This window comes from Cydia splendana, chromosome Z, assembly GCF_910591565.1.
Source record: "Cydia splendana chromosome Z, ilCydSple1.2, whole genome shotgun sequence".
Lineage (NCBI taxonomy): Eukaryota > Metazoa > Arthropoda > Insecta > Lepidoptera > Tortricidae > Cydia > Cydia splendana.
The window spans coordinates 32,233,455-32,250,452 of NC_085987.1; the positions used below are offsets into that span (position 1 = coordinate 32,233,455).

At 37.7% G+C, this 16,998-nt stretch overlaps 1 protein-coding gene across 1 annotated transcript in view; it reads left to right on the forward strand.

Moving 5' to 3' along the window:
- Window positions 1-16,998, forward strand: part of LOC134804742 (discoidin domain-containing receptor tyrosine kinase B-like) — a 269,473-nt gene that overhangs the window by 181,096 nt on the left and 71,379 nt on the right. The window contains exons 6-10 of the mRNA XM_063777943.1: window positions 1,394-1,625; window positions 4,163-4,310; window positions 4,545-4,733; window positions 4,925-5,058; window positions 5,212-5,419. Of these exons, the coding sequence (XP_063634013.1) occupies window positions 1,394-1,625; window positions 4,163-4,310; window positions 4,545-4,733; window positions 4,925-5,058; window positions 5,212-5,419 (911 nt within the window). The remainder of the gene's footprint in view (window positions 1-1,393; window positions 1,626-4,162; window positions 4,311-4,544; window positions 4,734-4,924; window positions 5,059-5,211; window positions 5,420-16,998) is intronic.

The following is a 16,998-nucleotide window of genomic DNA, read 5'->3' on the forward strand; positions in this document are numbered from 1 at the left end:
CGGCGCCAGACAAAACAACGGGAACTCGGCGCTCGTTTGAGAAATTCACTAACAGAAAATTAAATTTTCATATGAATTCAGAGTGAACGAGATCCTAAAAAGCCTTTCGGAGCCCGGCTCCCGAAAGATAACAAGATATAAGTACGGCCGGATGCCGAAACGTTATCATCTGAAACATTTTACATAGGGTCAGAGGCGAGTTAGCAAATGGTACGTTAATTTACAGTTTAGCTCGCTTTGTTCTCACTACTGATGAGATCGCACTCAAGATAGGTATTCAAATTAAACGGCCGGTGGACGGAACCCGGAGGCATCACCCCTCTTGACAAACGAAACAATGCCGCATATTATTTGCGTAGGCCATAACAATAATTTTATTTGCTTATGCGTAAACGTGTCTTATGGGTAATTACTTCTACGGACACAGTTATGTTAATAAATAAGTAAATAAACTTCAAATATCTGCCGGTTTCTGTCTAGTAGACCGGGCTTCAGCGATAGCCGCGAGTAGTTTAGTATCATTAATCCGCTATATGAAGCTCGAAGACTTGCCATTGACAAGACAAAACCCATTCCTATAAACAAATAGTTCTAGGGGTAACTCCTAGCTCCTCCAGACCAGCTGGCACGCTCCTTCTAGGGATACGTTTCTACACTTTCTACAGTTTGCGTTCAAAAGTATGTGACACAGTATAATTATTCTATTTACACAAGTACCTATAGAGACATATTTATCTCTTTTTGTTAATGTATTAGAGAATGTAGATATTTTTGACGCGTAGTCTGATCCGCTGCTTTTGATTCTGACTGTACTTAATTAGGCTATTATCAAAATTCAAAACTGCTTTTAATTGCAATTCATTTAAGGATGACTCACGGTAGAGACCGGGCCGTGTCCGGGCCGAAGCTTCCGGCGCATCGTTTTCTATGGAAAGCATCACGTGATCACCTGTCATGTCATATAAACGTAAGCCCCGGAAGCTCCGGCCCGGACACGGCCCGATCTAACGTGTCATCCTTTTTACGAAAACGACTAATCTCCATTCTGGTTTGTTTTTGTGTCAAGTATGTTCTTAAACTTTATTACTTAGTTCATGAAAACAGGTTCTATGGTATTGGCTAACCTAATAAGTTCTGGAGTAAATAAACTGGTTCGATTCCTAATTTGATTCGAGATCTTATACTACATAAAATGCCTCTGTGTACACAATTAGAAAAAACTACGTTATGTAAGTTACAGCCCCTTCCCGAGGAACTAGATCCAGCCAGGCGAACATATCATCATTAAAAACTTTTACGACTCATATCCGTTTAACTATTTCTGTTTTCCCAACAGGGTTGGAATAATTTTGATAAAGTATTATCAGTGAGCTAATAGTGCACGTGTATGCAGGATCCGGAGCGAGCTGCGTGGCGGCGCGTGGTGCCCCAACGGGCTGATCTCGCCGCGCAGCCGCGAGTACCTCGAGATAGACCTCCAGGGCGAGTACCTCATCACTGGCACAGAGTCCCAGGGCCGGTTCGCTAACTCGGTGGGAGTGGAGTTCGTGGAGAGCTACTCGGTCGAGTACTATCGTGCTGCTCTTAACCGCTGGGTCAAATACAAAGATTTTAATGGCAGCAGAGTGAGTATCTTCAACTATTTCTTATGTTATTAATAGACATCGTAAATTTTATAGCACTTTTGGTGCAGCGGAGTGGTGTTAACGGAGAAATTGTAACTTAAGGTTAATATTAACGTAATTAATCAATTAGGGTTGAAATTGTTTATACCAATTCCGTTAACACCACTCCGCTGCACCGAAAATGCTATAAAATTTACGATGTCTGGTTATTAAACTAATTCAAAATAAAAAGGTTCTCCATTTGGTCGAATATAATATAACTAGTACTTACCGTAGGTACTTATTTGTTATCGGTGTAATGATATGAAGTGCGTATTTGATATATATTTTTGGTACTGAGGTGTTAGCGAAAAAACGTCTGCATTATTTGCTTAAATATTTATATTATCAAGGAATTAATGTTAAATAGATAGATAGTGTTAAATCTTTTCAATCTTAGTTTGACATACCTAGCGGAGTAGGTAATAGCGTTTTGCAAAGAGTTAGTGTAACCATATTATTATGTTATTAAATATCTCGAGCATATAGTGTTCATAGCAAGGAGGGCGTACGTACACCTTCCTAATATATTTTTAGTTATAACTTTAAAGTTGTATATCTAACGACCAGTTTTAAATAAACCAAATGAAAAAAAAATAACTTTGATAGTAAATGTAGGTATAAAAGTAAATTAGAAACGTTTCTATCTTTTTTAATTGGAAAATTGTATCAACATTGTTATGTAGGTATGTAAATAAACAAAGAAAATTCATATTTAATAATTGAATTAGGTGCTGAATGAATACGAATAGGTACCAAATCCAAAATGCCAGTCTTGCCTCTGACATTCAGACAACCTTTTAACCGTGTTCTAACGTAATTTTATGAGATTCCTAAATCTATATAATATAATATAATATAATAACATTTCTAATATATAATATAATAACATTTCTAAACGTAATTAGTTACCTAGTTACTCTTCTGTTTCGACAAAACAAAATGATTAAAATTGCTACATAAGATAGTCAGTGAATGTTAAAGTTTTTAAGCTCGGTTTGCAAAGGCACCGAGCTCAACTTACATGGAATTAGTCCCACTGCGGAAGAAACTTTATACTAGCTGTCGCTGCCTAATGATACACGTGTGCTCTGTTCCCTCTAATATCTTATGTGGCAACAGTACAATAATGTTATAAATACCCGCCCAATTAGATAGGTACCTTCTAGCAATATCGACTAAAATATGTTATGAACATACGTCGCACTCCAGCGGGCATTTTGCGGGCATGTCATTGGTAAGGTTCACAAATCAATTTTCGAGCTGTCACAATAAAGTATTTGTACTTAGTATTTGTAATATGCAATTCCAAATACCTTAGCAACTAAAGTTGTACGTTAGTTAGGTATCTATTTTTTATATCCATTCAATTTTAAATAAAAATAAGGTTGAATAATATGTAGTATATTTGATATAACAACTTTCTTTTTAAGCATATTATGCGAATATAATATTAATATTTTTTGCTAAATTTTTGGCAGTCAAGGTTCTTCGTCATGTCAGCTATTTATTAGATGTTTTAAGTAGCCACTTAAATGGACTTATCACTTCAAAGAGTATTTACACATTTAAGATTGATACATGATAACTGGTATGTTATAAATACTAAGTAGGTACATATACTTGTAAGTTAAGATGATCTTTTTTAGAGATGCCACGAATATTCGGCAACTATTCGGTATTCGGCCTATTCGGCCACTTTGCCGAATATTCGGTATTCGGCCGAATGTTGTCTACTATTCGGCCGAATACCGAATATCTGTTGCGCCTACCTAAAAAGAAAAATTACGGAAAAAAATACCAAAAACTAGGTATAGGTATTTAATATTTAAAATGTATTCTTGGAAAGTAGTTAAATACGAAGGCACGTTTTTGAGCATTAGTTGATTACAAAATATTTTATTTTTACCATGAGTCTGATTTAACTACATTCATTAATTCTGTTCAACATAAAATATATCTTAAGAGGCCCACTGATAAACAGTCCGCCGGCTGGTATCGGCCTGTCAGTTGTTCGGAACTGTCAAAATTTTGTTCTAACTGACAGGCCGATACCGTCCGGCGGACTGTTAATCAGTGGGCCCCTTTAGCAAGGGTTGTGCTTTGTTGGCGAACAGTTTTCATAATAATGGTGACTCAAAATGTTCGTATGACATGCCGAATATTCGGTCGCCGAGTATTTGGTATTCGGCCGAGAGAGGGGCCGAATATTCGGTATTCGGTATTCGGCCAAATTCACTATTCGGGGCATCTCTAATTTTTTTGTTAAACTTACCGACATGCCCCCAAACTGCCCGCTGGAGTGCGACGTATGGTTATGATGACGATGGTTTTATATAAGTACCTACTTAGATTTAAGCGTAGTTGTGCACGATTTGTTTATTACTGGAAAGGTTCCTAACTATTCCATTTTATTTGACATTATTACCTACTGTTTCTATTATTACTTTAGAAAATGAATCCGCACATGCTTAATATATTTTAATGTGTTGTTATAGCTGATCCCTGGAAACGTCAACACGTACACCCCCCGGAAGACGATATTAGAGGCTCCATTCGTTGCATCCAAAGTCCGCTTCTTTCCTTACGCTGCCCACCCCCGGACAGCGTGTATGAGGGTCGAACTTTACGGGTGTCTGTGGAAACGTAGGTATAAGAGTATACCAGGTTTCAGTAGCTAGCGACGTCCCGGGACCCATTGCGAGGCGAACTAGCTCTAGCGAACGTGAATATATTATAAGTGCACTGTTTAATATATTTTTATTAATATATCTAGATATCTACTAAAATACTCTTGTAAACAACTTTTTATCGCATTGCGAATTATTACTGCCCGCCTGTAGGCGGTGTAATTAATTAACGACGTCTGTATTTCTGCAGAAAATCTAGTTGCCTATTCTGCGCCCAAGGGTGGAGACATGCAGGCCATGACAGGGGGGGCACGATTCGAGGACCTGGCTTACGACGGCGTGCAGCGCGACGGCAGACTTCTAGACGGGCTCGGTCAGATGACAGACTCGTTCTTGGGTCCCAATGACTTTGAACAACCTGACCCTTTAGATACACAAGGTAAACAATATTCAGCTAAATTTCCCATCGTCCAAATTCACGGAAATGGTTATGAAAACGTCAATTATAGTCTGCAAAAATAGACTAAGCCAATATAACCCAGTGTCTAATTGGCTGCATAAGTAAAGCGATGAATGACGCCTTTTAAATAAGAACCGTAACTCACAGTATAATTTGGTTCACGCTTGCAGGTACTCGCTGGGTCGGCTGGAACAAATCAATGCAAGTGGATGACGAAGTTGAGCTCACTTTTAATTTTAGCACGACACAACTGTTCTATCATGTTGATATCCATACAAATAACATGTTTACCAAGGATGTGCAGGTAAAGTAATAAATATAAAATTATTCATGTTTGTAATAGGCGTATATTATAAATTATATTATAAGTATTCTGCTTGAAAATTTTGATAATTAAGACAAGTCATTAAAACCAACCATCATTACATACTTAGATGTGATTTTATGTTTCTATCAGTTGTTCAAAGAGGCTGAAGTGTACTTTTCCCTGGAGGGAGAGAGATGGCAGGAGGAGTTCATATCGCACGAGCCGAAGCAGGACCGCGTGTCGGAGCATGCGCGCATGGTGCACGTGCCGCTGCAGAACCGCACCGCCAAGCATCTCATGCTGCGCCTCAAGTTCCAGCACGAATGGATCCTCATCAGCGAGATCACCTTCAAGTCAGGTCAGTGGCTTATCAAATTACAAAACTACTGCACCTAGAATGCAGTAAAAGACACAAATTTAAATTTAATATGTATTTAAATAATTCAATCACATTTACATGTTATATTTATCGTATTAAGCACCGTGTAATGCTAAAGAGCTACTTCCCTTTATATCAATAAGCAAATCATTCCAAACGGCAGATAATTTATTTGCATTTGATTCACGATTCACGACTCATTTTACGACGTCCCAATCAACGCTCCAATCCCGAAATAAATATCATCTGAATCCAAAACAGTTTACTGAATCAAATGTTTTATACAAATAAATAAATCGGGCAAATAATTTGGGTGCGAAAAAAGTGAGCAGGAAGATTCATAAGCACGATTGGGTGATTTTTCGCGCGCGAACAAAAAGAGGGCCGCCCCGGAGGGCACAGGACGCTCAGGCACGCTAATAGATCCATTACTCCTCATCGGGCTCCCTTATCTGTTCCGAGCACTCGCGAGCCTCCGGCTATTTCACAAATTTTATCTTTCTCTAATTAATCCACAGCTCTTTTGAGAGAATCGCCTCTTAAGTGATAAATCGCCGCACGCTAAACGAAGAACTTGTAATTAAAGCAAATCTTTGATCTGAATTATTTTCTTCCCCTCAATTATAACTGGAACACCAACACCTTAATAGTATTAAAAAAAAATTCAACCGATATTATACTACGAGTAAGAACAAAATATTTACTTTCGGAATAGGTACTGTATATATTTATAATGTGCTTACTTACCTATCATAATATGTATTACTACATATTTAAAGGATATGAGTAGATATACTCTTAGATTAGATAGTCGTACTAACAATAAATCAATCCTTTTTAGGTACGCATTGCGTACCTATTCCCGTACTTACAACTTATGGAACCGTAGCCACTTAAGTATATTACTTGTACAAAGCGTTAATTATAACTATACTTTTAAGTGGCTAAGCCCAAGTAGGACAAGTAACACGTACGTATCTTATACCTATAGAACAGCAGTTATCATATTCTGAGAGCAAACCCATTAAGAAAGCAACTTGTCGGCTTCACTCAGCCAAGAGTCAGAGTTTTAATTATCGTGTCGATTTTTTTTTATATACAGTCTTCGAGCAACACCGGCTTCCGACAAGTCGGAAGGGAGGGGCCCAAGCGATATCTCACCGTACAAACCTATCTGCCATTTTTTGCGGGGGGAAAGGTGCACACAGTCGCACTTCTCACACACTTACATACAAAATCCGATCTGTAATAAGAACACAAATACATAGAAAATGACACCCTACACAGACAAATCTTGCACACCTCGATCTGTTTTTATGTACGGACGAGTCACAAGTGTCACAACACGCACACTAACACATTTTCGTCGAAGAATTTTATTGTTTTCTGAGAGATGAGAAGTCGGATTTGTAGCTCGACCGATCCGCAATTTGTACTGGGCGAGCAAAATCGATAAATCCAACAATTACATGAGACTAAAATATAATAATTGTGTTTAAATGTAGTTAAACGTATGATGTGTAAAAATATTATTACATGTGAAATGTAACACCTTCTTTTTGTAAATTTGATGTCCCCGACCTCTTTTTACAACAAAAAACCGAGCAATTAGTGTTCACTCGCGTGACTGGACTTGGTCTGGTTAAAAATCTGAGCGCAACTAGTTTTATTACCCGCGCTAGATCAGTTGATCTTGTACTTGTGGAAATAGTGCGAATGCCGCATCCCTTCCGTGTTGCTCGAAGTATACAGTATACTCAAAAAATGCTACTTTACGTGGCTGTTTAGTGTTCGCAAGTTCGTTTTTGAAAAGTACCAAGTGCTTTTTATTTTGTCCGCCCATACCAAAAAGTTTGGATGTTCATAAACTTTGTACTTATATTTTTATGTCGCCATTCGACATTTATTTATTACAAAGAAAAACATTATTACACGGTATAAAGTTAATATTGTTTTGTTAATAGAAACACTAGTAGGGAATCCACATACTGCCGGCCTAGCCAAGGTTACAATCGCTATCGCTTCGACAACGAAAAGCATTATGTCTCTCTATCACTCTTCCATATTAGCGCGACAGTGACAGTTGCGTTTCGATCGCTACGGAGCGTAAGCGATTGGCATCTTGGCTACGCGGCCTGTTTCTCTTGGCTCGAGCAAAATAAACTAGGTTTCTCTTAACCCACGTGACCTTGTATAAATAAAATAACATAGGTACCTAGGTATAAAACTATATGTCACTAGAAAAGTGTTTGATTGTCTTTGATTAATTGGCTGAATGGGAATTAACATTGCCACGTATGTTTTATTGGGGTGCGCCAAAGTTCATATAAAATTGCAAATTCCATTATTGAAACTCCGAAAATGTATCTCATACAATTTTACATCCTAATGATCATTATACATTTTCATTTTAGAGTGATTCTCAAGAAAGTGGTATCGACAGGTTAAAGTTAATGAAAAATTTTTTTATATTTTTTTTTACTTTTAAGAATGAATAATAATATATTCTACTACTTCAAGTACCCCATTCAAAAGGGAACGGAAAATGAAGAAGTTATTCCAACACTTACAATATACATTATACTTACAATATATATTGTAACCTATACATTGAACACAGGTTAAAGTTAAGCAGATTACAGTGAAAAATACATTCTTTTTTATTTTTTATCTTGAACGGAAAGTCTCACTTTAAGCATAAATGAATAAACCTTCATACAATATTAAAATGATATTATTACATTAGGCCCCATACCAAATTCGTAAAATAATCGAGACAAGTTAAAGTTAACATTCCGTTACAAACCCCAGATTCCTGCCTTTAACCACTTGTCTCTACGAAACTACGACACTTGGGTCATGATGGTACCCTACGGTGGTTAGCTTGATACTTACCTAATATTTTGCCGTACTTATGATTTAAATAAAATTTTCTGTATATGAGTCAGATGCAATACCGCGGATGTACAGGTTACAGTGAAAATATCCTTGGACAAACTTGAATATTGTTGTAAAAAAAATATATTAGGCCCGTGCAATGTACATTTTAAAAGGTATTGTTTATGTTATTATATAGCATGATATTTTACTTGCATAAATTGGTGCTTATAAAATCTAAAGAACTAAAACTGGAAGAGCGATGCTTTTGGACAAGACAGGTTACAGTGAAAAGTGCTACTCTTTATTTTTTATAAAAATAAGCCTTAAATTTATATAAAAATAATGACTTGGCCTCGATAAACATTGTTTTAGTTTATCTAGATACATTTTTGTTTCATATGAAAAAGAGCAAATAAACATACCTACATTCAATTCAAAAACTCGATGACAGGTTAAGATGCCACTTTTTAGAGAATTACTATTTAAACAATACTCACTGGAACTTCGAATTTATTATATTCATAATGTCATTCTACATAAATATCTCTATTACTAAAATGTATGCATATATTATTACTCGACATATCGATTTCGACATATTTGATTTTATTTATAGCAGCATGCACCTGCAATAGTAAATTCTAAATAAGAAAAAAAAGACAAAAATAAACAGAAAAGTAGGTCTAAAATCCTGCCAGAAAGGTGGGTTAGGTTAGGTTAGGTTAGAACTGCGACCCTCACAGAACCGAAATGCTGCCAGAAAGGTGGGTTAGGTTAGGTTAGAACTGCGACCCTCACAGAACCGAAATGCTGCCAGAAAGGTGGGTTAAGTTAGGTTAGAACTGCGACCCCCACAGAACCGAAATACTGCCAGAATGATGGGTTAGGTTAGGTTAGAACTGCGACCCTCACAGAACCGAAATGCTGCTAGAATGGTGGGTTAGGTTAGGTTAGAACTGCGACCCTCACAGAACCGAAATGCTGCCAGAAAGGTGGGTTAGGTTAGGTTGGAACTGCGACCCTCACAGAACCGAAATCCTGTGACCCTCACGGTGAGGAACCGGAATCCTGTGACCCTCACAGTGAGCGAACGTAGCGAGAGCAAATGCTCCAGCCTTGGTCTTCGAGGTTATTTTTTTTAACAACCCATAAAGTATAAGTAGGCAGTTCGTACAGTACTTGGAGATATCGGGTTGAACATTATTGGTACAGCGACAGTGAAAAAGTATTGGCAAGTTACGTTTCGCTCTGTAAAAATGATTGTATGAAATAAGTTTATAAATAAAGAAATTCTTACAAATAACATTATAGGCACGGATACATTCTCAGTGACAACATTATGAGTTAAAAAAAACCGGGCAAGTGCGAGTCGGACTCGCGCACGAAGGGTTCCGTACCATAATGAAAAAAAAAACGGGAAAAAAATGCAAAAAAAAACGGTCACCCATCCAAGTACTGACCACGCCCGACGTCTTTGGCCAAAAATCACGTTTGTTGTATGGGAGCCCCATTTAAATCTTTGTTTTATTCTGTTTTCAGTATTTGTTGTAAAAGCGGCAACAGAAATACATCATCTGTGAAAATTTCAACTGTCTAGCTATCACGGTTCGTGAGATACAGCCTGGTGACAGACAGACGGACGGACGGACGGACGGACGGACAGCGAAGTCTTAGTAATAGGGTCCCGTTTTACCTTTTGGGTACGGAACCCTAATAAAAACGGAATATGTATCTTTATGAATAATGTAGGTAGTAGTACAAAAAGCTATTCAAAAAATATATGAGAATCAATTTTCGGAGAAATGATGATTATGACTACAAAGCGGTATTATTAGAAATATTCGAATAATTTAATGTGACCAATATTTTTAAGGTTTAGGTTAAGAGCCCATAATTAGTCTTAAGTTAATTGATTTCAATGCATTATGTTACGAATAACAGCACTTTCTTTTTTGTTACACTCTTGAAAGTGTTTTGGCTTAAAATGCTATAAAGTTATCTCTGTGTTAATTACCTAAGTACAATAAATGATTACTTTAACATGGTTAAGTTAAGCAACACAAAGGAATCAATTAACTTAAGACTACGTACCTACGACGTACAGGGCCTTAACTACTATTATTTTATTCCCTTACATTACACATACACACAATTACACATTACACATAATTCCAATATTAAATAATGCTTAAATCATAGAGACAGATTTATTCAATCGTTGCAATATGTCTTACTTAGAGCATTTAATAACTGGAGCGGCCATTAAGAGGTTACCCCTCTGCCGAAAAACTTGCACAATTGTGCAAACTTTTGCATGGACTGACATGGCTATTTGTACGTTACGTACTAATCATGTAGAAATAGCAATACATTTGACGTCCCCTCCTCCGCAAAAATCGGCAGACTGTTTCGTAAGAAAATGACACAGCGATGACATCTCCTTTCTAAATGCTCTAAGCACTCTTACCTACATTAACTTTCCACTCGCCGCGATATCGTTAATACGAGTATGTACCGGTAGTATCAACACTAATTGCATGTTGAGATTTTAATATATGTATAACTGGCATCGAAACATATTCTTGAAGAGAAACAAGAGATGTCAGTGGGACTATTTGAATAATCGATTTTTTTTATTATCGCTTTTTAGTCAAGTGCTTTGTTATTGTTAAATTAGATTAGATTAGATTTATTTATTTCATAATACAGATTACATTATAAATTACAGGCATGTCAATTTACAGGAATTCATATTATGATCGTCAAAAACAGGGATGTCACAACAATATAATCAATAATTGACATCACCATCCCCCATGATGAGAATCTCGTGAAGGCCGAGAAGGACAAGTCTAGTAAGTACCTAGACTTGGCTCACGAGATAACCGCCATGTGGGATGTTGATTCGACGATCATTGTCCCGATAGTCGTTTCAGTGAACGGTCTAATAGCGAAGAGTCTCGACCAACATCTTGAGAGACTCTCGCTAGGTGGTTGGATCAAGGGGCAGATGCAGAAGGCGGTGATCTTGGACACGGCGCGGATAGTACGTCGGTTCCTCTCTCTGCGGCCCTGACCACCGGTAGCTTGGGCCTTGCCCCGCTGCTGGCGGCACCCTAGGTTAGGTTTTTTAAAATGTGTTTATATGTATTTTTTATTGTTTTGTAAGTGTTTTTATATTTTACTTTTATATTCATATTATAAAAACCCTAGCCTAAGAAGGATGATGAATAAAGAGAATAATAATCAATAAAAATCAAATTAAAAGTGAAATGATAAGATTTTAAAATAATGTCAAGATAGTATCTCCTGAGGTAGATTGTCAAAATCTATACATCATTCATAAATTCACTAACAGAATACAACGGTTTATCCAACAAAAAATCTCTTAATCGGCGTTTGAATGCTTGATCACACAGTTCATTTCTTACAACGGCCGGAAGTCGTTCATAATAGGTAGGTCCTATGACACAAGGGTTTTTCTGTGCTAGGGCCATACGGCGAGGAACCATTTTAGCCGTCCCGTGGAACGGACGTTTCTACCCTCAACGTGAACCCGTTTAAATTCTGATACATTGTTTCTCACGTACATCATGATTTCAAAAAGATATAGTGAAAAATGCCTCATAATGCGATATTCAACAAACAGATCCCTACACCAGTGTCTAGTTTTCACTCCAGCCAAAATGCGTAGCGCGCGCTTTTGAATAATAAAAACTCGTTTTGCATCTGTCGAGTTTCCCCACATTATTATTCCGTATGATATTAATGAGTGGAAATGTGCGTAGTACACAGATCTTAAGGCATCCTGAGATATAAGGGGTTTTAGTTTTCGTAGTGCAAAAACGGCACCACTCAGTCTAGCGCAGAGTTTATCCACGTGACATTTCCATTTCAGGTTTGAGTCAATCGTGAACCCTACAAACCGGTTTTTATCGCACATTGTCATTGGGGTATTTGCAAAACAAGGAGGCACTTCAACATGACGTCCCGAGAAAAGCATAATGTTAGACTTGGTTATGTTCAAGAGTAATCCATTTGCAGAGAACCACTGTTGCAGCTGCGTACACACCTCGTTAACCCTTGCAATGAGTTCTTCGTATGTCTGGGCACTAGCAATAACTGTGGTATCATCTGCAAACAGCACAGATAGGCCTGTAGTAGTAGCAGTTGGAAGGTCATTGACGAAAAGTAGAAATAAGGTGTTGCCGAGTGCTGAACCTTGAGGAATGCCAATATCAACATTTCCAACGTCAGAATCGTATCGTTTACCATTTGCATTTAACTTGACGGTTTGTATTCTTTTCCATAATGGTATAATTTGGTTAAAAGTAGTTTATGGTTTATAACGTCAAATGCCTTATCCACCAGATCGCAAAATATACCTGCCATCTTTTGTTTTTCATCTAAGCCAGTGACAATTTGGTCAAAAATATTAACGGCTGCCGAGGTGGTAGACATTTTCTTTCTAAGTAGTCCATTAGACTAAATGAAATTATTGACTCCACCAATTTAGAGATGGTTGGTACAATTGCGATCGGTCTATAGTTGTTGACATCATCGGCATCACCTTTCCCCTTAAATACGGGACATACCCTTGTGTTCTTCAACACCTGAGGATATGCACCTACTTCAAACATATTGTTAATAAGAGCGAATAATATGTCAGCTATTACTGGCCAGATACATAAAAGTATGTTTAATGATATATTAACAGTTGCACGCGTTTTAAACAATGACTGTACCACCTTGTCTAAGAGCTCACGCGTTACGACAGGAAGGGCAAAAATTGGTATTTTGGTGTTACTAAGGTGATTGCTCAAAAAGCGGGTAGATAACATCTCATCACTTTGAACCATATACTTTGACGCAACAGTTAAAAAGTGGTCATTTAGCGTATTAGCTGCTTCTTTTTTTTGAGACGTTAGTGTTAGATAACGGGTTCTTTACACAAATTATTTGTGACCTACTTTTTGTGCCGGTCTCCTCATCAATGACCTTCCAAATCTCTTTGCATGGATTCCTACTGTCTGCTAAACGTCTCTCTATATGTGTTCTTCGGGCTTGCAATGCTGAAACTTTTACAAGGTTTGCATAATGAGAAATAATACCTCGAAAAACCATCTGGATTACACTTGTTTGACTTGTAAGTAGTTTCTGTTGTTCACGTATAATCTCATGACATCTTTTTATTTCGCCTTTCATCTCACTGATTTCGGTTTTTTAATTCAAAACTGTCTCCACCAACCTGTCAACCGCCGCCACCGCATTTGATACAGTTTTTCCCTTCGTAGGTGCCATATTTTCTTGTGGTTTGATAAACTAGTTGCGTCTATCTACACTTAATATAGAAATCTACTATGTATAATATACAGTTAGGTCAGCAGCAGAAGTTGCTGAGCGGACGAGCGAGGTGTTCAAAATTACCTTGACTCCCTCTTATTCTCTTAGCAATAAAGTCGCGTCAAGATGATTTTGAACACCTCGCCCGCTTAGCAACTATTGCTGCTGACTCTACTTTATAAAACCGGAGGGATTCTTTTACTATTTTTAGTTTTGTCATTTTTGTTTTCCTTTTTTTCTGCCTGCAAACTAGTAATTGCAGTTTATTTGAATTTCTAACTTTTTGTTATTTATTCAATAATTACCTAATAATACCTAGAAATGTACCTACTTAGTGCCAACCAAGTAGATACAATTAGAAATTAGCACAGTATAAAACGACTCTTGGCACCTCTCTGCCGCTATTATATAGGACTGGCAGCTAGCCATTCCGTGCACCTCAGATCAAGTTTAGACCCAGTTTGCCATAGTTTGCGAGACAATTTTTTACTAGTGATGCAACGAATACTACATTTACGAACACGAACAGCATTTTTTACCTACATATATACATATAATCATATATAATCACGCCTATTTCCCGGAGGGGTAGGCAGAGACCACGGATTTCCACTTGCTACGATCCTGACATACCTCTTTTGCTTCCTTCACTTTCATAACATTCCTCATACACGCTCGCCGGTTTAGGGTGCTCTTGACCTGGCCTTTCTTCAGGATTTCCCCGATCTGATCAGAGAAAGTCCGCCGAGGTCTACCCCTTCCAACTCCTACTTCCATTTCTCCCTTATACACTCTTTGTTAGCCTTCTTTCACTCATTCTTTCCACATGTCCAAACCATCTCAACATACCTTTCTCAATTTTTGTCACTAAGACATTCAGTCCACACTTTTCCCTTATCACACTGTTCCTAATTCTATCTTGCAATCTCACACCACACACACTTCTCAGCGCTCTCATTTCCACTGCATTCACTTGGCTCTGATGCCTCTTCTGCCATACCCAACTTTCGCTACCATACATAAGTGTAGGCACCAACACCCCTCTATATGAACAGCCAACCGTGCTTTTTGCGACACCTTCTGGCTGCTCATAAAAGCGTTAAGTGCCCCATTCACACGATTTCCAGCATTCACTCTCCTTTCAATGTCTTTATCATGCTTACCGTCCCTAGTGAACAAGGTTCCCAGATACACAAACTCTTTCACTTGTTCCACTCTTTCTTCACCAATCGAAATTTCACAGTTTGTCATATTTTCTTCCTTTTCAAATACCATTAGGGGAGAGGGAGGCAGCCTGGTACACTTTTTACATTAATTGTCATAGTTCAAAATATTACCTATTGAAACCAGTTTTAACCCTTTACACAATAACCTACGTTATTAACCTATGTAATTACTGCATTTGCACATATATAAAGCTAAAGATAATAGTACAAATTAGATTTCTGCAACTCAAAGAATAATGTTCGATACTGCCCCAAGAGTGGGTAGCTTTGAACTTACATGGGGCAGATTTGAAAAATGGACTGTAATGGCAATAATTTCGAGATATACGCGTTTTTTTTATCTGTACTTGGTACAATTTGTCACTAGAAATAATTGTGTTAACAGTTTACTCGTATAATTTGCCGTTACAACAAAGATGGGGTAGTTTTGTACATTCATGTTTTTTTGAGTGTTCAAAGGTGCCTCAGTGGGGGTACCTTTGAAAAGTATTGAAATCTTACTAAAGCTACCCCCTTGGGGCAGTTTTGCACATACCATTTATCAAAACTACCCCAATAATGTTTTAACAGTGGATTGTATGAGTATTTATTATATTTTGGTTCTCTCTGATTCTCTTTATTTTTATAATTCCTTACCATTTTTACCTGTTAACAAATAAATGAATAAACTGCAATGTTTTAATTATTTATAGAATTTAATTTTAATATTTTGTAATATTGTACCTAAATGCAAAATTCGAATAAATATTATACGAGTATTAAACATGACTAAACGTACCTAATAAGTACTGAACCACTTAGTTCATGGAATTTAGGTAAATGCATTATTAACATTTAGTAAAATAACTAAAATATTATTACGGTTTTAATTTACATACCTAAATGCTAGTCAATATCGGGGCAGATATGAACATTTCTTATGGCCGGGGTAGTTTTGAACAGACTGCTAATCAAAACTGCCTCCTAATTATTTTTCATAACTACCCCAACACCTACTTAAAAAAAATAAACGTCGTTATTTTGTAGAAACATTGCAAATTTTGATTATTCATCCTTCGTCACTAAACATAATAGATTGTTCTATCTAATAAATTAAGTTTCACTAACCACTTCCTTCAAATACAGCCTGAGAAACCTTACAAATCTGCACAAATACCGCTAGCGGGTAGCATCGAAAACAAACTAAGCTACTGGTTCGTTCATGTTCTGTCAAACTTCAAATATGCCAGGTGACAGTTGTGTGGGTCGATGTTGCAAGCCCAAAATATGGATTTGGATCATTATCGCATCAAAAATACATTTTTAAACGCATTTGTTCTAAGCTGCCTCCAGTGATAGCTGCCCCCCTCGCCCCTACTTTCGTCTTGCTTACATTTATTTTCATTCCTTTCCTTTCAAAAGACCCATGCATTCCAGTTACCATCTCCTGCAACTCATCACCCGATGACGCTAGCAATACCAGGTCATCAGCGTAAAGAAGACATTTGACGGATAACCCACTCATTCTCAGCCCACATTCATAATTTTTCAAATCATGCAAACTACTCTATCCATGAACAAATTAAACAACCACCGTGACGCTACACATCCCTGCCTAACACCCGTCTCGATGCTAAACCACTCAGTGTACGATCCGTTAAGCATTTTTTAAATTGCCATACCCTTACAGGGTCTCATATTGTGAAACATTATTAGTTAAGAACATCTGTGTAAACACCAATATGAAAGCAATAAACATATTATTATTATTATTTGTTTGTCCTTTCCATATCTCGGGACCATGGGGTCCCGGACCTTTGGGAGGCATGCGTGGGGCCGAAGCCAACAGCGCAGAGGCCCTTTAAGACAGTTTACTCTGAAAGCAAGGGATACACATGGCGGATACCATCCCCGAGCGCACAATATGATACATCCGGAGATGGTCTCCGCCAGGTGCAAAGACTATTGCAGTGCAGCACTTTTGTGCTGCGATGGGAGCTAAGGTCATAAGGCTATAGATTTGAATGTTGGATGGACTGGATATCGGGCTATGGGAGGAGACTAGCGGACACCTGCCGTGACAATCAGTCTCAAAATTGTATGAGACAGGTGGTGACTCGCCAACTCATT